Here is a 26,751-nt window from a genome sequence, read left to right on the forward strand (position 1 = left end):
TGCACTGATAGTTGGCACTGATGGGGACTGACAGGTGGCACTGATGGGTGGCATTGATGAGCTGGCACTGATGATGCTGCACTGATAGGCAGCACTGATGACTACTGCTGGGTGCCACTGACTGGCAGCACTGCTGGGCAGCACTGATGGATGGCACGGCTGGGCACAGGTGGGTGGCACTTATGGGCACGGGTGGCACTGCAGGGCACATGTGGGCGGCACTGATGGGTACAGGTGGGCAGCACTGATAGGCACAGGTGGGTGGCACTACTGGACACTGATCATCAGGGCAGTTCCCTGATGATCAGTGCCGATCACTTCTCTGACAATTGCCGGTTATCGGAAAGTACAGCCGATAACCGGCAACTGTATTTACCCGGTGATCTGCTGTGTCATTGGACACAGCTGATCACGTGGTAAAAGGCCGCTGTGATTGGCTGTTTACTGTATCATGTGATCAGCTGTGCCTGTTGGACACAGCAATCACTAGCCGCGCCGGGTGCGTGACATCATCCCAGAACTAGACAACCGTCCTGTAGCCATCCTTCGGGTTTAGCGCAGTAGGGAAGAAATTAAAAACATGAGTACCTAATGAAGATGGTAATTTTGTAGCTAACTCCAATAACTGGTGAAACTTAGGAGTCTAAAAGAAAAGGGTTGTTGGAAAAGAGCAAGTTTTTAAGTGTAAAAGGGTAAGGCTTTGTGTTTATGGGAAAGAACTGTTTTTCTATGTCTGATGGAAGAAGGGAGGTTTTTAGGTGTTTAATGGAAAAGGGCTAGTCTTTTCAAGTATGATGAAAAGCAGTTGGGATTTAGGTGTCTAAGAGAAAACGGGTTGTTTTTTACATGTCTAACAAAAGATCTTTAGTTTTACGGTCTCTAGGAGAATAGAGTTATTTTTTTAGGAGTCAAAAGGGGAAAGGATTGTTTTGGGCATCTAAGGGAAAAGGGTTGGGCCTTAGATGCCCATCAGGAAAAAGCTGGTATTAGATGTCCAAGGGCAAAGGGTTGCTCCAATGTGTTTGGTTTTTGGAGTTTCTCCAGATACAAGGTGTGCTCTTTTATTCTAGAATTAGTCCTATAAACATTGGCACATTTAAACTGACATGAAAAAAATAAGAAGTTTTGTTTAGTATTAACAAGAAGTTTTAACCAGCTATGTTAGTGTCAAGGGAAAACTGTGGTAAATGTATTAAGTCACTTTCAAAATAGAATTTGAGGTTTTCCTGTAGGATACATACCGAGTCACCATTTTTAAGTAATATAATTAAGTCTCTAATGAACAATTAAATGGTAAATGTGTTTACTGGATTATTGACAAGATAGAATATAAACTCGACTTTGTGCAGTATAGTGAAATAATTAAAAAAGCATTTTAAACTTGTCAATAACATTTCAGTTTAATTGTTTTTTTTATAGGATTCATTTTCTAATTTGCAAGTCTTGTTGTGTTTGGAAGGATGTGATGTATTGGCTGTTCTCCTCAATAAATGTTTAATGTTCCATTTTAGAAAGGGATTTCAGTAGGTGGCTTGGAAGAAAAATACACCCTTTATTTATTGTTCACAGAATTTTCACTTGCTCTGAATGAGACCTTTCTTCTTTACTCATTGAACTTCAGAAACTTGAGATCAATAAATATCACAAAGGGGTATTTCCAATCCCAGAGAAAATTATTAGTGCTGGAAGCTCCAGTACACTTAACAGACATAGCAATGGTATCCTAGCAACCTGTTTATTAGACAATATGGGAAGCATTCCTGGGTAAACTGTAAGCATTCAGGCAGGCTTTGAACATGCCTTTGCATGGTTTAAAATAGCTGCAGAAATAGTTTAAAGAATAATAAAGGCTTATATTACTACTAAGGACTGGCAGCGAGGTTAGAGCAGTCAGAACAAAGATACAACATTTACATAATGCACTTTTTTCATCTTTTTTTTTTGATTGGCTATTTCAGGATATTTGTGCATAGGCAAAACAATGGCAAGGGCTGTCAAGAGGAGATGTAGGATTCAGGCAACAATCTCTTGAATCTCTTAGACCTCTTATTAGACTGACTGTATAATCAAATGGTGGAAATGGAAGCAGATATCATCTTGCCAACAATAGCACTCCCTAGTTGTTCTCAAAGTTATTCAGAAAAGATATTCATGTGGCAGAAAGGGTGGAGCTTTTTAAATGATGCCTTTTGTTGATGAGTACATAGGGCAGAAGGATCATTAAATACGACCTTGCCATTAGGTCATTAAGTTGTATTTAACTGAAGGATAATATCCTATGTATTCAAGCATATACATAGTAGATAAGGATCTGCTCAAAGAGATTTTTTAACTCACTAACATATCACATCAAATGTTATTATTATGCAGGATTTATATAGCGCCAACAGTTTGCTCAGCGCTTTACAATATAACAGGAGACAATACTGCAACAATACAGTTCAATACAAGAGGGTTAGGAGGGTCCTGCTCCTTGGAGCTTACAATCTAAGAGGGAGGGGCTAGTGGTACAAAAAGGTAGTAACTGTGGGGGATGGAGTGGTAGGAAGAGTAGAAGATTCCATTATTACCTGAGGGCAGGATAGGCTTCCCTGAAGAGATAGGTTTTCAGAGATCGCCTAAAAATGAGCAAAGTCGGTGATAGTCTGATAAATTGGGTTTAGAGAGTTCCAGAGGATGAGGGAATCTCTGGAGAAGTATGTACACAGTATCTTAACATAGTTTATTTAAAGGGGGGTTCAGAGCTGGTGCTGCGTAGTGGCCAAAGCAGCTGAGCAATTCTTGGAACTATGGCAGCTTCTTAGTAGCTATTTAGTGGTAGGTTTCATAAGGTCAGATGAGTTCTATAGATTACTGTGTTTAGCCCATAGCTTTTTGCATTCGGAAATACAATATGGTTGCAGAACATCTCTGTGTATAATACCCTCCCACATGGAAGAAAAATATATTTGAAATATATTTTAAAAAGATTCTTCCCAAATATATTGACATATACAGTCATGGCCGAAATTGTTGGCACCCTTGATATTTCTCCAGGAAATCATGTATTTCTCACGAAACGTATTGCATTAACACATGTTTTGCTATACACATGTTTATTCCCTTTGTGTGTATTGGGACAAAACAAAAAAAGGGAGGAAAGAAAGCAAATTCGACATAATGTCACACAAACCTCCAAAAATGGGCTGGACAAAAGTATTGGCACCCTTTCACAACTGCGGATAAATAAGAATGTTACAAGCATGTGATGCTCCTGTAAACTCACCTGGGGCAAGTAACAGGTGTGGGCAATATAGAAATCACACCTGAAAGCAGATAAAAAGGAGAGACGTTCACTTAACCTTTGCATTGTGTGTCTGTCTGTGCCACACTAAGCATGGACAACAGAAAGAGGAGACGAGAACTGTCTGAGGACCTGAGAACCAAAATTGTGGCAAAATATCAACAATCTCAAGGTTACAAGTCCATCTCCAGAGAACTAGATTTGCCTTTGTCCACAGTGCGCAACATTATCAAGAAGTTTGCAACCCATGGCACTGTAGCTAATCTCCCTGGTCGTGGACGGATGAGGAAAATTGATGAAAGATTGCAACGCAGAATAGTCCGGATGGTGGATAAGCAGCCCCAAACATGTTCCAAAGACATTCAAGCTGTCCTGCAGGCTCAGGGAGCATCAGTGTCAGCGCGAACTATCCGTCGACATTTAAATGAAATGAAACGCTATGGCAGGAGACCCAGGAGGACCCCACTGCTGACACAGAGACATAAAAAAGCAAGACTACAGTTTGCCAAAATGTACTTGAGTAAGCCAAAAGCCTTCTGGGAAAACGTCTTGTGGACAGATGAGACCAAGATAGAGCTTTTCGGTAAAGCACATCATTCTACTGTTTACCGAAAACGGAATGAGGCCTACAAAGAACAAAACACAGTACCTACGGTAAAATATGGTGGAGGTTCAATGATGTTTTGGGGTTGTTTTGCTGCCTCTGGCACTGGGTGCCTTGACTGTGTGCAAGGCATCATGAAATCTGAGGATTACCAAAGGATTTTGGGTCGCACTGTAGGGCCCAGTGTCAGAAAGCTGGGTTTGCGTCCAAGATCCTGGGTCTTCCAGCAGGACAATGACCCCAAACATACGTCAAAAAGCACTCAGAAATGGATGGCAAAGAAGCGCTGGAGAGTTCTGAAGTGGCCAGCAATGAGCCCAGATCTAAATCCCATTGAACACCTGTGGAGAGATCTTAAAATTGCTGTTGGGAAAAGGTGTCCTTCCAATAAGAGAGACCTGGAGCTGTTTGCAAAGGAAGAGTGGTCCAAAATTCCGGGTGAGAGGTGTCAGAAGCTTATTGATGGTTATAGGAAGCAACTGATTTCAGTTATGTTTTCCAAAGGGTGTGCAACCAAATATTAAGTTAAGGGTGCCAATACTTTTGTCCAGCCCATTTTTGGGGTTTTGTGTGACATTATGTCATATTTGCTTTTCTGCCTCTGTTTTATATTTGTTCCAATACATACAAAGGGAATAAACATGTGTATAGCAAAACATGTGTTAATGCAATACCTTTTTTGTGTGAAATACTTGATTTTCAGGAAAAATATCAAGGGTGCCAACAATTTCGGCCATGACTGTATTTGAAATGCTACAATTTTGGTCATATTCTATATATATATATATATATATATATATATATACATATACATACACTGCATGTTGAAATGTGTTTTTATTACAAAATATATGAAAAATATTTTTTAAAATACATTTCAAATATACAGTACTGTGCGTCTTTAAAGATACAAATTTACATTTTTGGAATGCATTTACAAATATATATAAAAATATATGTTAAAATGACTTTTTTATATCTTAAAAAAAATCTGAAGAATATATTTAAAAAAATTTTTTTAGATTTGTATTTTTAAAGACATACAGTATATTTGAAATTTATTTTTCATATATTTTGTAATAAAAACACATTTCAGCATGCAGTATATATATTTATTGAAATATATTGAATATGGCCAAAATGGTATCATTTCAAATATGTCAATATATTTTGGAAGAATATTTTTAAAATATTTCCACTATATTTTTCTTCCATATTGGCTGCAATGGCTGTTCGATCAGTCTGGCTGTACTGTAGAGTGCGTAATGTTTAAACTGCAGGATCTTGACTCATCTCTGAAACATTTGTATGTACATATCCAGTCTGGCAGGATGTCATTGCTGACATCTGACGAAAGTGCCTGTGTGCCCAAAAGTATGTACTGTTAGCCTCTGCTTTACTGCTACTGATTACATTGTAAGATAAAATTAGAAAATTATTTATGAACAATTATATTCATGTTTTTGTTCTTTTTAGCTGCAATGAAAGTACCTTGTCCCCATTTTTCATCAGCCTGTAGCTGTAACCTGTGTTGATAATACAGGAGTCCCAATAATTTAACATCTCTCTTTCATTTACATCATGAGCCTAATAAAAGCTTTGTTGTTTTTAGGTTTCTGGACATATATTATGACTTTGATGAGCATTGTATGTCAACACCATTTCTGATATTAGTCCTAGACATGATAGGGCAGTCATCAGTGTGGTAACAATGTCACAGCTCAATGATCCTATGGCAGGGGTGGGCAAACTTTTTGACTTGAGGGCTGCAATGGGTTCATATATTGGACCCGGGGGCCGGACCAAGAGTAGATGAATGATGTGTATGTGTGAATTAATATAAATTAAATTAAAATTTGTAACATTAAATGTTTAGATTAATTTAAGGTAGAAAAGCATAAAAAGAGTTATTTTACAAAACTTTTATGCCCCCCACTAGCTGCTGGCCGGCCCAGCCACTACCATGCCATCCATAGTAAGTATAGTAATATTCCCTCATAGTAAGCATAGTAATTAATCCCCCATATAGTAATTCATCCCCCATAGTAATTCATCCCCCCTATAGTAATTCATCCCCCATATTAATTCATCCCTCATATAGTATTTCATCCCCCATAGTACTATTCCCCCCCAAGTAGTAAGCCAAGTCCCCCCTGTGTCAATTTACTTACCTTTGCTCCGCGCGTTCCTCTCGCCGTGTTCCCGCGCCGTTCCGGTCTTCAGGGCGGACTGTGAGAGTAGCCTAGCTCCCCTCACGTTCGTCACGCTGCCCCGCCTACACACATCCTGACAGCCAATGTTTGCCTGCCCTGGCTGTTTTTTTTTTTTTTATCACGCTCTGCGGGCCGGATTAAAAGGTCCGCCGGGCCGTAGTTTGCCTATGGCATATCTAAATAAGCTTGCAAACTTACACATTAATAAAATCAAGTATTGAACATATAAAAACAAATAGATCATCTCCATTATAGAAGAGATGCAAAGCCTCAAGCTTTTTTTTTCAGTCTTTTAAGCATAGGTTTGCGCCTGAGTGTGGTCAGGTTTGTGCCTGAGCAGAGACACTTGATTACTCTGGTGCTAGGAAAATGTGCTCTAGTGCTGAAGATACAATTACAGGCCACTAACTTGAGGCCCATAGGTAAATGAATTGTGTCTGGTGATTTTAGAAAGCAAGAGAGTTTTAGAGAAAAGGTAGAGACCCGAAAAAAGGAACAGGGGGAGGGGAACAAATAGGAAGGGTCAGAAAAGGCATACAGAGGAGGGTTAGGACGGGCCTGGGGAATGGGACCATACCACCTTGTATCTCAATATGTATCAGAGTAAGGGCTAAATGTGTTAACAGGGACCGAGGGGTCCATACTTGCTCAAAATTTTCTATGAAGACTTCGAGCACCACAGCCATTTTTTCATATGTAAAAAAAAAAACTATTTTTCCAATTGTGAGATTAGAGGACCACCATGCTTTTGGTAGTACTTGTTCGGCCACTGTGAATAGAAAATAGAAAAGTAGAATGGTAGAATTGTGAATTCATACAGTTGGCTGGTTTGCAGTTCAGCAGCGATTCACCTAGTGAATTATTTATTTCCTTCCCAAAAATAGTATATACAAGTTGGTGCAAACTAGCCCAATACTTTTAGGAAAGTCCTACCAAAGCCTACCTGGGTTCTGACATCACCTGAAAGACATACTTAAAGAGGTGGTTAGAAACTCTGCTAAGTGTTGAGGGAACATGTACCACCTCATAAACAATTTATATTTGGATTCGAGAACAGACGTGTTTATTGAGCAATAGGCTGCGGTGTGCCAGATTTGTTTGCAGTCTTCATGATCAAAGCTACCTCTTAGGTTCCCATCTCATTTTTCAACATACAAAAGGGAGTTTGGGGCTTGTCTCTCCAAGACTAAATTATGAACAGATGAAATAGTACCTCTAAACATTTGAAGGGAGGACATACTGTATGTTTAATAGTGTGATAGATTTCTGAAGCTGGTGTTTTGGTGCTCTCACTATGGAAGGGAAGCTAAATACTCCTGTAGGGATCTCCAAATCATAGATCCTGTAAAGTGAGATGGTTCCTAAAAACACTGTTTGAAGATGCAAGTGGAATATATTATCTTTATCAGGCTTGGTTCCTTTATTTAGGTGATTCTGCCAGTAACACACGTTCTGTCCCAGGGTGACAACATTCATTCACTGTACTATATCTATGGAAAACCAGCATTATCACCCTAGGACAGGAAGTTTTTGGGGCTACTGAACATCTCCCTCTCTCCTCATCTGCATAGCACAGGGGAAAGGTGTTCTGTAGTCCAAAGAGAGCTGTGAACAATGTCAGCAGAAGCAAAGAGCATGAGAATTGATCAGCTTACAAGAGTTCTGGCAGGATCAACAGGCATTTCTTTGCACTTATGGAATATAACAAGTTACTTTCATTGGTATATGTAACAAACCAAAATAGAGCAAATGTGAAGTTAGTTGTTAGGATTTACACACACTTTAAGGCCTCATGCACTGTGGAGTTAAAAAATGCTGCAAGTTGAAATGCTTACAGGCATTCAAGCTTTTTTTTCTCTGCCTCTCTACTCCCCTCCATGTTAACACATGTGTCCATGCAAACAATAGGCGTTTATAGGAGTTTATAGGCAGAAAAAACCCTTCACTTGTGTGTTCAAGAGAGGAGATTTTTGGCAGAAAAAATGCCTGACATGCTTAAACGTGTGTAAATGCATTTATATGTGCGTTAATGCTAAGCGCTTTTAGCGCTTGAGCATATTTTTCACTTCAATAGCCAGAATAAATTAATATTCTGACCAATGAAAAGAATAAATGCCCTAGCCCTTGATGTGCATAAACACATTTGATAAAATGCAGCTTAGAAGTGTTTTTGCAGCTGCTTTTCTCCTGCGAAGAGCCCCAGTGTTCACGAAGCAGTGTTCCCTTCCATGTTGGTGCACTTACTGCTGGCCTTGGTCTTGGAGAAACAGTACAAATTACCCTGAAAATTAAGCCTCACTGATCTTTTCGCAGAAACTATTGGATAGGGAATTTATTTATTATTTAGACAACAGAAATGCTAAAAAAGTTTTGTACATCCAACATTAAATATGCCTTTAGAGTAACTTACAGTAAATATACTAAAATTATTAGAAGTATTATGCTGTGTCCTCAAAGACCAAATGTATACTTTTTCCCATCAAAGTTGTTGTAACAGTTGTTTTTGGAGACTTGACAAAATCATGTAGGCCTAGCAGTGGTTCCTTTGTTGCTATTTGTGTTTCCACAGTCCTTCTCACTAAATCTCTTTGGATTATTGCCTAGGGTTTCTTTGTTAAAACAACAGTGAGGGATGAGTGACATCATCTGTCTTAGGCTCACTGAACTCCATTAAATAGCTCTAGATAGAAAAGCCTCACAGTGGACCAGTGTGTATGTTTACCATGTGCAGTAATCCAATGATCAGGTCCTTCAAAGTAGTCCAGCTATTGGACATACAAATAGTAAACTGTATTTTTAAAAGCACTTATTATAAAAATGCCAAAAATGTATAAATATGTATATTCGAAAGCTTTAAAATATTATTATTTCTCTTAAATCATTGGATATGTATAAAATATATAATTGTTGATCCACTCACACAATTTGTAAGGTGACAGACATACACATAAATTGCAAATACAGTCACCAAACACCATGCAAGGCTTATAAATGTATCAGTGCCTGTGTTTGTGTTCACATTGTTTGAGGGAACCAGGATAATTTCTCTATTTGATGATCAGTACCCATATTTCACATGTTGTGCAAGAAACAGAGGGATATATGTGGAATATTACAGATTTCTTCAGTATGTTTGTTGATACTAGGGCTGAAACAACGAATCAACATCATCCATTACAATCGATTATGAAAATCATTGTCAACTATTTTCATAATCGATTAGTTGGCCCGCATACATTATTTGATTGCATATAAGAAAATACAGTGCAGCACTAATACAACCCAGTACACCATTCATACATGTCAGTATACACTGTGCAGTGCACATACAGCTCAGTACACCATTCAGGGCCATCTTCAATGCGGGGCAAACATGGCTGCTGCCCTGGGCCCAGTCTTTGTTGTGGGGCCCAAAGCAGATGCCCCTTAAGCCCGTGCTGCCGATGAATTGGGGTCCCGATGATTGCACTGCAGAGCACACGGGGTACACTGGAGTCATCGCTGTATTCCACAGCCAGCAGGGAGGGGGCGGGGCCAGGTCCGAAATGCTCCACTGACCCCACCCCATGCAGCCTGCATGCTCGGGAGGGAACTGCTGTAGTAATAGCTGTGATGCGAGTGGGAGCCCCGCCCTTGGAAATCAGAGAGGATGCTGAGCATGGCTGGCCAGGTATGTTCTCCCCCTCCATAGACTGCCTGTGGACTGTTATATAAAATCCGGAGCTGTTTTTCACAAACTGTAAATCTGTGCATTGCTGACAGGTCTCTGTTCATCCCCTGTAATACGTCTGCAGTCTCTGGTCATCTCCTGCAGTACATCCGCAGTCTCTGGTCATTTCCTGTAGTACATCCACAGTTTCTGTTCATTCCTGTACTATGTCCGCAGTCTCTGTTTATCTCCTGTAGTACATCCGCAGTCTCTGGTCATCCCCTGTAGTACATGCGCAGTCTCTGGTCATCCCCTGTAGTACATGCGCAGTCTCTGGTCATCCCCTGTAGTACATCCGCAATCTCTGGACATCCCCTGTAGTACATCTGTAGTCTCTGGCCATCTCCTGTAGTACATTCATAGTGTCTGGTCATCTTCTGTAGTACGCCTGCAATCTCTGGTCATCTCCTGTAGTACGTCCACACTCTCTGGTCATCTCCTGTAGTACATCCACACTTTCTGTTCATTCCTGTACTATGTCTGCAGTCTGTTTATCTCCTGTAGTACATCCACAGTCTCTGGTCATCTCCTGTAGTAAATCCGCAGTCTCTGGTCATTTCCTGTAGTACATCCACAGTCTCTGGTCATTTCCTGTAGTACATCCACAGTCTCTGGTCATTTCCTGTAGTACATCCGCAGTCTCTGGATATTTCCTTTAGTACATCCACAGTTTCTGTTCATTCCTGTACTATGTCTGCAGTCTCTTTATCTCCTGTAGTACATCCGCAGTCTCTGGTCATCCCCTGTAGTACATCCACAGTCTCTGGTCATCTGCTGTAGTACATCCGCAGTCTCTGGCCATCTCCTGTAGTACATTCATAGTGTCTGGACAGCTTCTGTAGTATGCCTGCAATCTCTGGTCATCCCCTGTAGTACATCCACAGTCTCTGGTCATCCCCTGTAGTACATCCACAGTCTCTGGTCATCTCCTGTAGTACATCCGCAGTCTCTGGTCATTTCCTGTAGTACATCCACAGTCTCTGGTCATTTCCTGTAGTACATCCGCAGTCTCTGGATATTTCCTTTAGTACATCCACAGTTTCTGTTCATTCCTGTACTATGTCTGCAGTCTCTTTATCTCCTGTAGTACATCCGCAGTCTCTGGTCATCCCCTGTAGTACATCCACAGTCTCTGGTCATCTGCTGTAGTACATCCGCAGTCTCTGGCCATCTCCTGTAGTACATTCATAGTGTCTGGACAGCTTCTGTAGTATGCCTGCAATCTCTGGTCATCCCCTGTAGTACATCCACAGTCTCTGGTCATCTCCTGTAGTACATCCACAGTCTCTGGTCATCTCCTGTAGTACATCCACAGTCTCTGGTCATCTCCTGTAGTATTATATCTGCAGTCTCTGATCATCTTCTGTAGTACACCTGCAATCTCTTGTCATCTACTGTAGTACATCTGCAGTCTCTAGTTATCTCCTGTAGTAAATCCGCAGGCTCTGGTCATCTCCTTTAGTACATCCACAGTCACTGATCATCTCCTGTAATGCATCCATCATCTGCAGTCTCTGGCCATCTTCTTTAGTATGTCTGCAGTCTCAAATCATCTCCTGTAGTATGTCTACAGTTTCTGACCATCTCTTGTAGTATGTGTATTATTGTGCCACCTTGCTCAATTATTTGGGATTGCTCCACTGCTTAATGAGTGTTAATAGTGTGCTGTAACCTCTAGCAATCAGTCAGTGAACAGTAGTGATCTGCTGTAGTCTCTATCAACCAATCAATTAGCTGTAATGATGTGCAGTAACCTCTAGCAACCAATCAGTTAGCAGTGATGATGTGCAGTAACCTCTAGCAACCAATCTGTAAGCAGTAATGATGCTCTGTGACTTCTAGTAACCAATCGGTGATCGGTAATGATAAGCAGTAATCTATAGCAACCAATCAGTGAGCAGTAACAATGTACAGTAACCTCTAGCAACCAATCAACAAGCAGAAATTATGTGTTGTAACCTCTTGTAAACAGTCAGTGAGTGGTAATGATAGGCTGTAACCTCTAGAAACCAATTGCAATTGCTGCCTGCTGTTTTTTTGTATGTCTCAGAGAGAGAGTATGTGTGTGTGTGGGGGGGGGTGTCAAGAAAATGTTTGCCCAGGGCCCAATCAATATTAAAGACGGTCCGGAGTCCATGCATACATGTCAGTAAGTGCCTTAGCATTTGTGGATGTGAATGTGTGAGGTCCTGGGCAGGAGATGGAAGTAAATGCTTCTAAAGGCAGAAGATGTTTTTCTACCGTGCTCTACACTTTACACTATACTTTTGCGGCTTGCTATAGGGGCACTCTGGAGGCAGGAGGAGCCAGCGTTGGGGGACCCCAGAAAAGGAGAATCAGGTCTGCTCTGTGCAAATTCATTGCACAGAGCAGGTAAATATGACAGATTTTTGTGTAAGAAAAGAAAAGTCCAAATTTTCCAGTCACTTTAAGGGCTCTGTGCAGAGAAGATCAGCATCTGAACCCAGAGAAGCTGGAGGCTGATAGACTGTAATACAGGTGTAACTCGGTTTACGAACGCCTCGGTTAACGTAATTTCCGGTTTACGAATGAAAATCCATTGAAAATAATGCTTGAGTTTTCCAATTTTTTGAAAAACAATTTGCGCAATACGAAGTGTATGTCAGTGCCGATTTTTAAATGGAATTGCCGGCTTTGTTTTTCTTCACTATAGCTCACAGAATTAGCTGTCACTTTCCCCGGTGGTAGACATTGTGATTGATGTTGGATCTACTGCGGGGGACATTCTTTTAGTTTTTTCTTTGTCAAATACCGTGTCCTGTCTTTTTTCACACTACACTTTTTGTTTTTTTGTGAATGAGTAGCAGGACCATGCACCCATAACTCATTCACATGGGGGGCAGGATCTGGGGGCCCCCTTCTTAAAGGGGGCTTCCAGATTCCAATAAGCTCCCTGCCCGCAGACCCCCACAACCACTGGCCAGGGTTGTGGGGAAGAGGCCCTTGTTGATGTTAAGGGCATGTGGCTGGTATGGTTCAGGAGGGGGGGGGGGGGGTTGTCATCTTCAGGGTGGGCACACGGCTGTGACAGCTTGCGGTCTCACAGCCGGGTGCCCACTGCACATGCGCTGCGCTTTGTGAATGGCTCTGTCGTCTTCTGGGACCTGTCACATGTCCCAGAAGACTACGGGGAGGGAGGGGGGGGGAGGACAACTTCCACTTCCGATCGCCGAGGAAGTGGGAGTGGGTACCTGTCAAATTCAGGTACCCACTGCCCAAAGGTACCAATCCTTAATGGGGATCGGGGGACAAAGGCTTAAAATGGAACTTCCCTTTTTGGTGGAGCTCCGCTTTAAAATAACTCATGCGGTATTTTAGTAGCGTTTACTTTTTTCTGACCTCCAGAACAGATTAATTGGTTTTCAATGCATTCCTATGGAAAATGGCGTTTCGGTTTACGAATTTTTCGCTATACAAAAACTCCCACAGAACGTATTAAATTCATAAAACGAGGTATGCCTGTACAAGGCATTACAATGAAATATTGTAATATATTTGTACAAAAATTTTTTTGTACATTCTATGAATGGACGAATGTCGCTCGAAAATATCACTTGCTTTTAAGGTTCAATTTTAAGGTTCAGACATACGCTGTCTGAAAATTTGATTGAGAATAGTTTTTGATTCTGCTCCTTTGAATTTTCCTGTCACTGTGGTCAAAAATTACCGTAATAGAGTCTGCCATGCATACTATTATATTACAATCTTGTCAGAAAATCTGCAAAAAGAGTGTTTTGGGTCTTTTTTAATTTTTTTTATTTTCAATAAAAATGTTGATCTTTGAGTCTGATGATATGTACCAGATTCAACCTCTAATAGTATATATATCTTTTCTGTCTTATTCTCAGAGTGGATTAGATATTTTGTTCCCTAACCATAGAGCTGGTTATTTATATTTACCACTGCATAGAGATATTCAAGAATACATTGTCTTTTTTTTTTTTAATTTACATATTAATTAAATTAAACACCAAACTTTTGTCAAGGTTTTTATCAGATTATTTAAAACAATAATCAGCAAACTAATCGATTATGGAAATAATTGTTAGTTGCAGCACTAGTTGATACTAATTGGTTTTCTTTAAAACTGGAATTTGGACCTGGAGGAAAAGCAAAAACATAGGATTGTCCTTTCCAAGGCCAGTCTAAAGCTGCCCATTATTTTTTTTTGTTCAGTCAGCGGGCCAACTGTAAAAAAAAAAAAAAAAAAAAGAATGGATTCCCACATTCACACAATCGAGGTGAAAAGAGAAATCCTCCCTGCTGTGTCATTATAATTTGACAGTGGACTTCTGGGGTTTCCAGGCTCATATGCCTGTGAAGAGATTATGAGGGGTGTCCTGTGAGTACAACACTGATGTTTTGGGAAGCTGGATACAAACATAATAAAGCTGGCTGCAGCTATTTTGAACTCTAAATGCTACCTAAGGGCCATATTGCACTAGAAATTTAGGAGCAGGAATCTGTGAGGGCTAAAAATCTCTCTGCTTTTGTTATGGTGTTTGTAGTATCTTGCTTACTACAGTGCTTGTCTAGGCAGCTACAAATCGCTGGTGTGCCATCATCATGGTCATTGTTTAGGGATATATGCTTGGCATGATACAGATACAAGTCAGTTACTATCTTTGAACAACGTGAGCAAACCTTTTCCTACATTCTAAACAGTTAATGTTAAAATGTTTTTTTCTATTGCAAAACCTGGAATAGTTCATTAGGATGTTCTTTGCTGCTGGAGACAAAAAGAGAAATCAGTGTGCTTATGTAGCCCCAAGCCAGCTAGGTACACTTAATGCTAGTCATTGGGATTTGTTGTACTTTCATCTCTGGCCAGTTGCATGATTCATTGCCTTTGTAAAGCTACAGTAGTAGAACATAGAACATTCCGCCAGCGAGATGGAACCTTTTGTACCTAATATAAGAACAAGCCCTGTTTCCTCCTAACTTACATGAATTGGAAATTATGACTCTGCTCTGTATTTTTTCTTGCAGGGGTTGACATTTTTGGATTGGTTAATTTAAGGAGTAGTTTTTAATCTAGTCTGTGTCCTCTTTTATATAAGCTTCAGCGTAATTTCAAAATACGTAAAGAACTAACAGACAGGTAAAACAAAATTGCCTTTTTGCATACTTGAATACTACAAGAAGGAGAACAGTTCTCTCACTGGGGTGTAACCATAAAGGCCCAACTTATTCTAAGGCTTTGCCACAACAGCGTCTCAGTGATAACATTTTGCTGGTGGTGCTTTGCATCATCCATCCACAACACATGAAACTGCTGTGTATGTTGAATATTATATTGCTTGCCTAGCTGTTTGATATGCAATATTTGCAGTACGCTAATGAATTAGTCCAATATACTAAAATTTTTTTATTATGTTCATGTTGGAGTTCTTAAAGAACAGCCATGGTGGAGATATAACAGAATTTTCTAGAAGATTCTGAGTTTGATTTCATGCCATTTGTGCCATTTGTGTGGAATGCATGAGATGCTCATAGACATAGGACGCCTTGTAACCTTTTGGAGATTAGCATTCTTGGCAATGCTTAAGTCCATTTTTCTAGTTGTTTAAAAATAGCTTTTGGATCAGCTTGTTCATTTGTTTGATATGTTAAACTGAAGCAGAGTAAGTGTTCAGCTGCCTTGAGTTTCAGCTGTTATGCCTGAGTATGCCTTAATCTGCTGGCACTGATATCTTGTTTAAATATACTGTTTTACCCAACAGTGACAAGCTGTTCTTTTATGTTTTATTTCATCTGGACCTACAGATATATTGGTTCAAAGATGGGAAACAAATCTCCAAAAGAAGCGAACACTACAGAATCCAGAGAGAACCTGATGGGACCTGTTCCCTCCACACCTCTGCTTCTTCCTTGGATGATGATGGGAACTATACTATCATGGCTGCCAACCCACAGGTAATATAACATTAACTCATGACATGTTTGCTTTCACAATCAGACATGAAGTCATCGCTATTTAATGCCAGATCAACCACAGAAATGCTCATTTGCATTAATATGAGTAGAACACATAATCACTAACCATTAGCTCAGATTTCTTCCTAACATTTCCATTACGAACATTGTTGATTTTTCAAAATCCTTCTATATACTTCAGAAAAAGTAGTTTCTGTATTATAAAAAAAAAGTTCTTTGTTGTGAATACTAATTTGCTTTCTTAAAGTGAAATTGAGCCTGAAAAAATGCTGACAGGTAGGTAGATTTGTTATGACTGTAAAGACCCTCTTGGTCTCTTCTGTCATAAGTGTTCCTTCCTGCCTATCAGAGTTAATGTACACTGAGCCCCGCATGCATAGATCAATGTACATTTACAGCACGGCTCTGTGCCATCCTGCTTGCATGAGACTGAAGTCACTGCAGCCCAGCCAATAAAGTTGCCTAACATTCCAAACCCAGACGGAAGACTGGGTGAAGACAGAAGTGCCCATGAGCAGCGGGAGCACTGGCAGCGCTGGAGAGAATTGTTTGACAGGTACATGTCCTCCCCCCCTCCCTTCCCGTAGTCTTCTGGGATATGTGACAGGTCCCAGAAGACTACAGAGCCATTCACAAAGCACAGTTCTTCTCGCGCATGTGCAGTGGGCACCCGGCTGTGAGACTGCAAGCTGTCACAGCCGTGTGCCCACCCTGAAGATGCCGGAGCCAGGGAGAGATGACGGCCGGTGAAACCAGCGGTGGTGACACCGCTGGACCAAGGGACAGGTAAGTGTCTGTATTGTAAAATTCAGCAGCTACAGTTTTTGTAGCTACTGACTTTTATATATTTTTTCTTAGGTGGAACTCTGCTTTAACTCTGCTTTAAAGGAATTCTCCACTGTTTCCATCGACTCCTGCAATGAGTATGAGTGACTTAGAGTGGTTGCAGCCCTGGAGCTGATTGGTTGCTCTCTACAATTAGTTGACAAACCGGAAAAGGGGTGTGGACATGGCACTGTCTTGGTTATAGCTGTGGCTTTTGTAGCTTGCCTATATACTGTATAATAATTGCCACAATCTGTTTTAGATCAGAAGATTTTATACTCTACTTTTCTGAAAACATCTTCTTACTTCTTGATAAAAGAAATTAGCGTGCATAATTCAATTTTTAATCAACAGGTCATAGTCTAGTAAATTACATGGGATTTACTTGCAAAAGTTGGGATTTACTTGCACTTCTTTCAAATCTTATTTTTAAGAAAATATTGGAATAATTACTAATTATTAACATTGTTTTTCTGCTCCAAATTATTCTAATATTCCTAAATTAAAAAAAAAACTCTCAATCTCAAACCACTAAACTGCATTCACTGAAGATCCCAGACATGCACTACTGTAAGAAAAAAACTGTATTAATGATTCCTGTGTGGCTTACAAGACAGGCATGGAAGTATTCTGTTGCACATCGCTAAAGTGAATTTTGTGTCAGTTTAAGCTGAGCTGTGCGCCAAGATAAAACACAAAAAGGATTATATTCTAAGCAAATAAACTCTTGTCATTGCTGTGTACAATAATCCAAACATGAGCGCTGTGTTGTGTTTCTGGCGCTGCTAGGTTACAAGTTCCTGGCTGTCAGGAGGGAGCTCGGTTCCTTTCCCACTTCGTAGTTTAAGGATTCAAGTGGGGTCAGCTTGTGCTATCCCATAAGTTTCTTCAACTATTATGATCTCCTCTGGCTCCCCAGTTACCAAGAGAGTAAATCTTTCCTATTGCTATATTATATTTCTTCAGATTAATCTTTGTGTTTCAGTTATTCACTTTCAAACTTTGTTTAAAAAGGATGAGACTCAGGCTGATATTTGGAGCAAGCCCCCTCTTGACCATTTGAAGTGCATCTGCTGTTTTGTAGGAAGAGTTACTTAGTAAAAGAGGAGGTTGGGGCAGGCAACCACCTTTGTTGTTTTATCTTCACAATTTGTATGTGTACTTTATAAAGCTTTTAATAAGCACCTCCCCTGAGCAGTTCAGTTCATTTTTCATATAATATGAACACTTCATATATACTCTACATGTTACCAAGGTAGATAAAATGAGGCTAGGGGCTTGGTTCTGGAAAAGTGTAATATCACTACGGGTTTCTGTTGATGGGTGCCTTCCACTTCCATTGGACATCAGTTTTAGATGCTTCTAAGAGCAATCATAGACCGTTGTATATGAGCTGCAATTGATCTCTTTTTGACCTTCAATTACACTTATAGATTGCATTAACCTGCTTTAGACTGCATCTACATTCCCATTGACTTGTATGAGGAAAAAAGCAGTCCAGGTCCAAAAAAAAAGAAGCCTGTCGACACAGTAATTTAAAGATTGCGACATCCTGGATGAGTGAATGATTACACCTCAGAAGTGTGTCACAAAAGCTGTAATGACTTTTAAATAGTAGCATGCGTCATGTGTATGTACCACCTATACCCAGAGAATGCAGGTATTTTGTGTGTAGCCAATTCAGGAAGAGCAAATGATGTCACTGTTGCATAAATAATTACATAGTTACATAGTTAGTCTGGGTGAAAAAAGACAAAAGTCCATCCAGTTCAATCATTTAAAAAAAAAAAAAAGTTATAATCCTATACTCAGTTGATCCAGGGGAAGGTAAAAAAAACACAGCAAAGCATGATCTAATTTGCTCCTGCAGGGAAAAAAATTACTTCCTGATCCCCCGAGAGGCAATTGGATATTCCCTGGATCAACTTTACCTATAAATGTTAGTATCCAGTTATATTCTGTGTATCTAAGAAATAATCCAGGCCTTTTTTAAAGGAATCCACTGAGCTGGCCAGAATCAAGTCTTGAGGGAGTCTATTCCACATTTTCACAGCTCTCACTGTGAAGAAACCTTTCCGTGTTTGTAGATTAAACTTCTTTTCCTCCAGAATAATATGATTTAATAGTCTATATGTTTATAATGATTTCATATCTGATTATTATGCATTTGATTGTGGTGATGAGGTGAAAGAGTGGTGTTTATGGCACCTTAGTATATAAATTAACTTGCACTTTAAGCTGGTCACATGAATGTGCATATATCAACAGACTTTAAGAAGCAATCCTGCCACTGGCCTCAGTCATCTGTATTATTCTATGTCACATTAATAATTGTCATTCCGCACGAAACACTCTGCTGTTTTTTGTAGTTAGTTTATTTTTCTTCCTCTGTTGTCACACTGACAAGTAAACAGTTGTAGATTGTGACATGCTTACACATCAGATACTTTATGTCCCTTCCCTATCATACATCATCTGCTAGACTAAACTTCAGTCATGGAAAATTGTATAGCACGCATTTAGTGTATACAGCTATGTATCAACTGTTTGGAGCCACTATGACATATTTGCTGTTCTCTTGTCCCAGATGTATCATCTTAAAAATGTTTATATCGTCTCATTATGTACAGTATAACAAAGTAACTCTAGGACAGTATGTGAGCTGATAAATTATAAGCGACTTTGAGGTGCAAATTCACAGTAAAATTCTTAATGATAGTGTATATATTAAATAAACACATTTTAAAATGCCATTTATATTAAGGCATTTTTTCTACAGTTGAGTTTTCACATTTTTGAAGAGCCAAAAATATATATTTTGGGGCTTTTAAGCAAGTGCAAGTAGCAACCCAAAATATAAATTATTTAAAGGATGATTAAAGAAAAAAGTATTTAAACCTTGTGTGTAGTATCACAAAGGGATCCCCATCTCCTACAGCCTCTTAAGCCTGCCATAGATGTATCGAATCTCAGCTGGTCCCTATTGAACCGGTCAAGATTCCATCCATCTATGGGCAGGCTGGTTGTACTTCAGATGATCGATCAATAGACTTGGGTACAACTTGCCTGTCAGATTTTTTTTACATGAGATTTCTGCCATAGTCCCTAGTAGTAATCATTGTGTTTTGCTAGCCGGGAAGGCTTCCTGCCAGCAGAATAATATAGCACTGCAGGAGGGATTCCCCCATCAACACTGACTGAGTTGAAGGGGGAATTTAAAAATCACATAATCTGTGGCCTGCTTTAGGAAACAATAGTGGGATACAGTCCATATGTTGATTAAAGAAATAGGCAGACTTATCTGACTACAATGATTCACATAGAATGTTGCTGTATTTTAAGGTTCCATAGCATTGCTATGAGTAATATGGGTCTGTATGCCAAGAAAGCATAGGAACTGCCGGGGTGTTGTTTCTTAGGGCGGTCATAAATGGACAAATACATTTTAGTTTGTAGCTTTTGTAGGTTGTTTGTTATTTGGAAAACCTTAATATCACTGTAAAACAATATCTTATACTTACCTGCTCTATGCAATGGTTTTGCACATAGGAACCTCAGTCCTCCTCTTTTCGGGTCCCCCCCCCCCCGTGCTCCTGGCTCCTCTTCTCCGAGTGCCCCCATAGCAAGCCGCTTGCTCTGGGGGCACTCATGCATGCTTGCTCCTGAGGCCCATTCTGTGTGTCCATAACACACACTGTATGGGGCTCAGCCCCACCCCTGTTCCCTACTCACTGGGTGTGATTGACAATGGCTCCCACTGCTGCCTCTCAGCCAATGAGGAGACAGAGACCTGGGAGAGCAGCCACTTGCATGCACATCGCTGGATCACAATCAAGCTTGGGTAAGTATTTGGGGGGGCTGAAGGGGGAGGTGCACACTAAAGGTTTTTTACCTTCATGCATAGAATGTATGAAGGTAAAAAACCTTCAACCTATGCAACCACTTTAATATTTAAATATAATTTAATCATGCCCTATCAGGCAGAGATGCACCCCTGGTATAAGGAACATACCCCTTTGATGATGTTTTCTTTTTAGATTTATCCCTTTGTTTTTCTAACTACACAGAGCATGTATTATTCTAGTATAGTATAGCATACTCTCCTTCTATTGGTTGTCCTTCCACTGCAATATTTGCTACCAGTCATATATGCTCTGATTTTCTTTGTATTGTCCAATTTCTTTGTCATTTAAAAAAACTTTCAATAAATATTATTATTGAAAAAATGTTTATATATATATATATATGTGTGCGTGTGTGTTTCATCATTTTTCATTTGCTAAAAATGGCACAAAACATTTCTGGATTAAATTATTAAATGTTACAAAATAGTTATCTGTTCTTGTCTACAGGGCAGAGTTAGTTGTACCGGTAGACTGATGGTGCAGGCTGTAAACCAGAGGGGAAGGAGTACCCGCACGCCGACAAACCAGCCTCACATTCGTAGGTATGTATGGTTTTAATATACTTGCTAATGTCACACACTAAAAGTTGATTTTCTAAAACTGGAGAAGTCAGAATCTTGTGCAGCTGTACAGGGTAGCCAATCAGCATCAAACTTCAGCTTGTTTCATTAAACCTTGACAAAAAAAAAACCTGGAAGCTGATTGGTTTCTGTGAAGAGCTGCTCCAAATTTTGCACTCCAGTTTAATAAATCTAATAAATGTTCACAATATTAAAGTAAAATTTCAAATGTACACATACTGTTTGGGCTAATTGTTATTTTTTCACTGACCCCAACTTGTTACACTGAATTTAGCTTTGATTAGCTCATTGATGCTTCATGTGTCCAGGTCACATTAGAATAGACATCAATATAGGGAAGGCCTGCTCAGTGCTAGTCCTTGGTGAAGATAATCCTCAAACAGATGCAGAGCCTTTGAACAATAACCTAAAGGAAGTGTCCCCGACAAACTAGATAGTGGACTCTCTCTAGAAAGGGTATGAGCACTTAAATGGGTCATTCTAAGCACACCCACCAGTTCTTCACCAGAGCACCTCAGAAGGAATAATAGACTTCACTGGGGAGTATGCCAGGTTGCAGCCCTTAGACACACCTGTGCAGATGGTAGTTGCCCAAGAATATAATAGTATGGTGGAAAGACAACAGGCAGTTCCAGAAACAAGGCAAAATATCAGGACAGGCAACACACAAGTGTATTCAGATACAAGCTAAAATCAGTAACCAAAGCAGCAGAAATACAGGAGCTAATGCCAACTGGCACCTAGGGCTAGGAAAAGAACAGCAAAATAGCCAAATTGATTGATAAGTTTGGTGAAAACTGGCCATGTACTGTAGGTGCTATAGCAACTAGCAGGTAAAATCTGAGGGCGACTTGACCTCCTAGTCCTGGAACAAATCAGGCTGTAGCTAGATAGAAGAAACCACATGGTGGTAGACCCACTACAACATGCTTGCAGATAAGGACTTTTTATAGGTAACCTTTGTAACCTTTATAGGTAATCTGCATACTTTGCATAGCTGGATAGCTATGCACTGTATAGCTGGATCAGTAACAGAGCCACAGAGTCAGCATAACAGCTAGGCAACTACCATTTTCAGCAGCCCCCATATTTCTCTTAAAAGGGGTTTAATTTTTGTAAGCTTTAATACATTAAGATGTTTTACCCAATTTCTTGACCAATATACAGGTGAAACTCGAAAAATTAGAATATTGTGCAAAAGTTCATTTATTTCAGTAATGCAACTTAAAAGGTGAAACTAATATATGAGCTAGACTCATTACATGCAAAGCAAGATAGTTCAAGCCATGATTTGTCATAATTGTGATGATTATGGCTTACAGCTCATAAAAACCCCAAATCCACAATCTCAGAAAATTAGAATATTACATGCAATCAATAAAACAAGGATTGTACATAGAACAATATCAGACTTCTGAAAAGTATAAGCATGCATATGTATTCAGTACTTGGTTTGGGCCCCTTTTGCAGAATCACTGCTGAGGTGTTATGGAAGACCAGGATGCTTCAATAGCGACCTTCGGTTCTTCTTCACTGTTCGGTCTCATCTTTCTCTTGGCAATGCCCCATAGATTCTCTATGGGGTTCAGGTCAGGCGAGTTTGCTGGCCAATCAAGCACAGTAATCCCACGGTCATTGAACCAGGTTTTGGTGCTTTTGGCAGTGTGGGCAGGTGCCAAGTCCTGTTGGAAAATGAAGTCCGCATCCCCATAAAGTTAGTCTGCGGAAGGAAGCATGAAGTGCTCCAAAATCTCCTGGTAGACGGCTGTGTTGACCCTGGACTTAATGAAGCACAGTGGACCAACACCAGCAGATGACATGGCTCCCCAAATCAACACAGACTGTGGAAACTTCACACTGGACTTCAAGCATCTTGCAGTATGTGCCTCTCCATTCTTCCTCCATACTCTGGGTCCTTGGTTTCCAAAGGAGATGCAAAAGTTGCTCTCATCAGAAAAGAGGACTTTGGACCACTGAGCAACAGACCAGGTCTGTTTTTCTTTAGCCCAGGTAAGACGCTTCTGACGTTGTTTAGGAGCGGCTTGACAAGAGGAATACGACATTTGAAGCCCATGTCCAGGATCTGCCTGTGTGTGGTGGCTCTTGATGAACTGACTCCAGCCTCAGTCCACTCCTTGTGAAAGTCCCCAACACTTTTGAATGGCCTTTTCCTGACAATCCTCTCCAGGCTGTGGTCATCCTTGCTGATTGTGCACCTTTTTTCTTCCACACTTTTCCTCTCCACATAACTTTCTATTAATGTGCTTTGATACAGAACTTTGGGAACATCCAACTTCTTTTGCAATTACCTTTTGAGGCTTTAACTCCTTATGGAGGGTGTCAGTGATGGTTTTCTGCACAACTGTCAGGTCAGCAGTCTTTCCCATGATTGTGATTCCTACTGAACCAGACTGAGAGACCATTTAAAGGCTCAGGAACCCTTTGCAGGTGTTATGGCTTAATTAGCTGATTAGAGTGGGACACTTTGACCCTAGAATATTGCACCTTTTCACAATATTCTAATTTTCTGAGATTGTGAATTTGGGGTTTTCATGAGCTGTAAGCCATGATCATCACAATTATGACAAATCACGGCTTAAACTATCTTGCTTTGCATGTAATGAGTCTATCTCATATATTAGTTTCACCTTTTAAGTTGCATTACTGACATAAATTAACTTTTGGACGATATTCAAATTTTTTGAGTTTCACCTGTACACTGTAACCCAAAACACCTAGGTTGTTGACCCCTTATAGTGTAGATGACAAGAGTTACTTTAAAAAAAAATATCCTGTGTGCTGAAGACATGGTCTTCTTCCTTTCTTGAGGCACCAACAAATCTTCACTCAAATATTTTGTTAATTTTATTTCTTGAGTCACAGGTTTAAAATCTGGAACAAACCACATCTTTTCTTGTTATGATAGTTTATAAAATATGGTGTGGCTTCATATTAAACATTTCTGTGTTACACAATAGCCTTTAATGTAGGAGACATTGAAAGAGTAATTGATTTTTGAAAGGAATATGGTACGCTGAAGATATTAAAACTTCATCTGAATCATCTGGTTTTCCATTACTTTAAATAGAAAAACATTACTCAGACTTGTGCTGTATATACTGCACGTGGTATGTATCACAAATTATTTATATGGTGTGTTACCACAGAGCTTTGAAACAATATCCTGGGATTTTTTTTTGTATAAACTACAGGGCTTTTGGCCACCCAGCATTTTTGGCCGATAGTATCATAGTCTAGTTTTTCGAATGCACAAAGTATATTCTTGAAGGGCCATGACTACATCATGTCTTTGTTTCTTTTTGTGTCCTAGACCACGATCTCGGTCAAGAGATAGTGGTGATGAGAATGAACCCATCCAGGAAAGATTTTTCCGTCCTCATTTCTTGCAAGCTCCTGGTGATCTCATAGTTCAAGAAGGGAAGCTTTGTAGAATGGATTGCAAGGTAATAAGCCCTTACTTTAATAAATACTTGTGGATAGTCTTAAACAAGCATTACAATTTTTCTTTCCAGGAACAAATATGAACAATAATTCCACAGACTGTTCCTCCCAAGATCCATTAGTTGGAGGTTGCTACAATCTTAAGATGGTCCTAAACAAATTGATTGTTTTTAGTCTTGTTGAAGTTATCAGCATTGGGTGACAACCATCATAACGTCCACTAATAATTGCTTGTTTTTTGGTAACCTGTAATTGTGAGGTTGTAAAAGTCCTCAGACGCTCCTGCTATAGAAAACCAAGACAACTCTTGTTTAAAGTATAGTTTGTATCAATTAACCCCTCCTCATCATCACTGCTAAATATAAAAATCTTACCTCACACCTGGCTAGGCTTGCCCAAGGCTGGACAAAGGCTACAGCTCTGGTTTTCTGTCCATCATACTCTAATCCTTATACACTGAACCTACATATAAAGAAAGGACCCTAACTGATTGCATACACAAATTGAACTATGGGCAGCCTATGGTGAAGGGGTACAAACCTGAATGAAGGATATATTCTGTGTATGCAAAGCGCAGATTCACTAGGTTAGTGAATCTACTGACTCTCGACAGTGGGTATGTTAGGTAATCCAAGTAATGATTCATAATACTGGTACTCACAAATCATAATCTTTAAAGGCATTGTACACTTTCAAATGCTTATGATGTTTTACCCAGTGACAAATGGAGAAAGAACCCCCCAACAGTGCTTTTTAGGCAGAGTCAAAAATACAAACATACATACATTTGTATTTTTTGACTCCACCTAAAAAGTCCCATTGGGGGGTTCTCTGTCACTTGCTTACTTGAGACATTGGTGGAATATTGTCTTTGAACATCTCACCTTGCATTAACTTGTATGTCGAATGCTGTTCTACCTAGGCATTAGTGTATTTATACTCTGTGTTTGTCTTACCTTGTAATGATGGACTCACATGGTGTGGCGGTATTATGTAGTGTTGTGGCTGACCAAATCTCCTATGTCCATGTTTTTATTCACCTACCTTGTCCTTATTCCCTAAAGGGACAATCAACTTCTTGTTCTGGGTCACGAAGCATCCAGTCCGTGCCCAGATATTCTGTGTTGCAGCACAAATGTAGGAGTGCTATTGTGATCAAAACACATCTTTTCCCTTCATTGCTCTGCTTGCTTGTGTCTGTTAGATCTAATTACTGTACCTACCTGCACCAGTGCTAGACTGAGAGACCCAGGGATTTCAGGATATGTAGTTTCTTCACAGGAAATGTCAATTCTTAGACTACAGACAGAGGTCATACATTAAACTGTGCAGCGCCATGCTGCATGCCTCATGGTTGAACACAAACATACATTTCTGTACCCAGAATGTGAAGATTTACTTTGCTATAGGCTGTGCATACATGCAAGCAAATGACACCATAAAACTGAATGATCAAGCACATGAGAAGCACAAGGTGCAGGTGGGAAGGTTTATGATGTCTTCAAATTCGCAGTATTTATTGAATTTGGCTATATGTGTACCCTAACCTGCTTGCTCTGGACCCAATTGCTGTATGTTACTTGATATGTTAACGATAATGATGGACCAAATGGACAGGAAGCCTATTATGTATTTGAAAATAAATAACTCAACTGTTCTCATAATCTGTGAAATGTATTACATGTTTATCACTAGCTGCCCTTCATAAAAATGAAGAGGCCCTTTTACAGTGTAAAGCAGTTGTATTCAATTTTCGTTAATGTGGGAGGGGAGGATAGTGGCAGAAAAAAAAGGCCATTTGGCCTGTCAAAGTCAATTGACAGTTATTTCTCCTATATGGCAGGAAGAAAAAAAATCTTTGCATTGGAGCCGCCCCCCCCCCCTCCCCCGCGCTGCGCAGAGTTAGATACTTGTTAGGTCTAGGGGTACAGGAAGGGGTTGCATTATTTGCCCATCTCCCCGCTTACCAGCTCCAACACTCTCTTCTTGTCCCCAAAGCTCCGGTCTGTGGGCGGTCCCTCAGGATAATCAAGTACAGTGCAGGGATATTAACCCTGTGTTGTATGTGGAGGGGGGCAAGTGTGTGACCACGGCTGAGAGGAGCTTAGCAAGGAGGTTGTGGAGGACTGGTCCGCTGCTGGAGGTACCCTGCTGGAGCAAGGAGGGAGGTAATATAGCTTTTTCTGCAACCCCCTGGGGTGGCCCACTGCA

At 40.1% G+C, this 26,751-nt stretch overlaps 1 protein-coding gene across 3 annotated transcripts in view; it reads left to right on the forward strand.

Annotated features, from left to right (window-relative positions):
• The window catches only part of PALLD (palladin, cytoskeletal associated protein), a 440,752-nt gene that overhangs the window by 384,871 nt on the left and 29,130 nt on the right, over positions 1–26,751 (forward strand). For all 3 annotated transcript variants that reach the window (XM_089658595.1, XM_089658596.1, XM_089658597.1), the window contains 3 exons: positions 15,597–15,746; positions 20,945–21,039; positions 24,410–24,542. In XM_089658595.1, coding sequence (XP_089514721.1) covers positions 15,597–15,746; positions 20,945–21,039; positions 24,410–24,542 — 378 coding nt within the window. The remainder of the gene's footprint in view (positions 1–15,596; positions 15,747–20,944; positions 21,040–24,409; positions 24,543–26,751) is intronic.

The sequence above is a fragment of the Staurois parvus genome, unplaced genomic scaffold (genome assembly GCF_062004578.1).
Source record: "Staurois parvus isolate SC_StPar_1 unplaced genomic scaffold, SC_StPar_1.0 ptg001083l, whole genome shotgun sequence".
NCBI lineage: Eukaryota > Metazoa > Chordata > Amphibia > Anura > Ranidae > Staurois > Staurois parvus.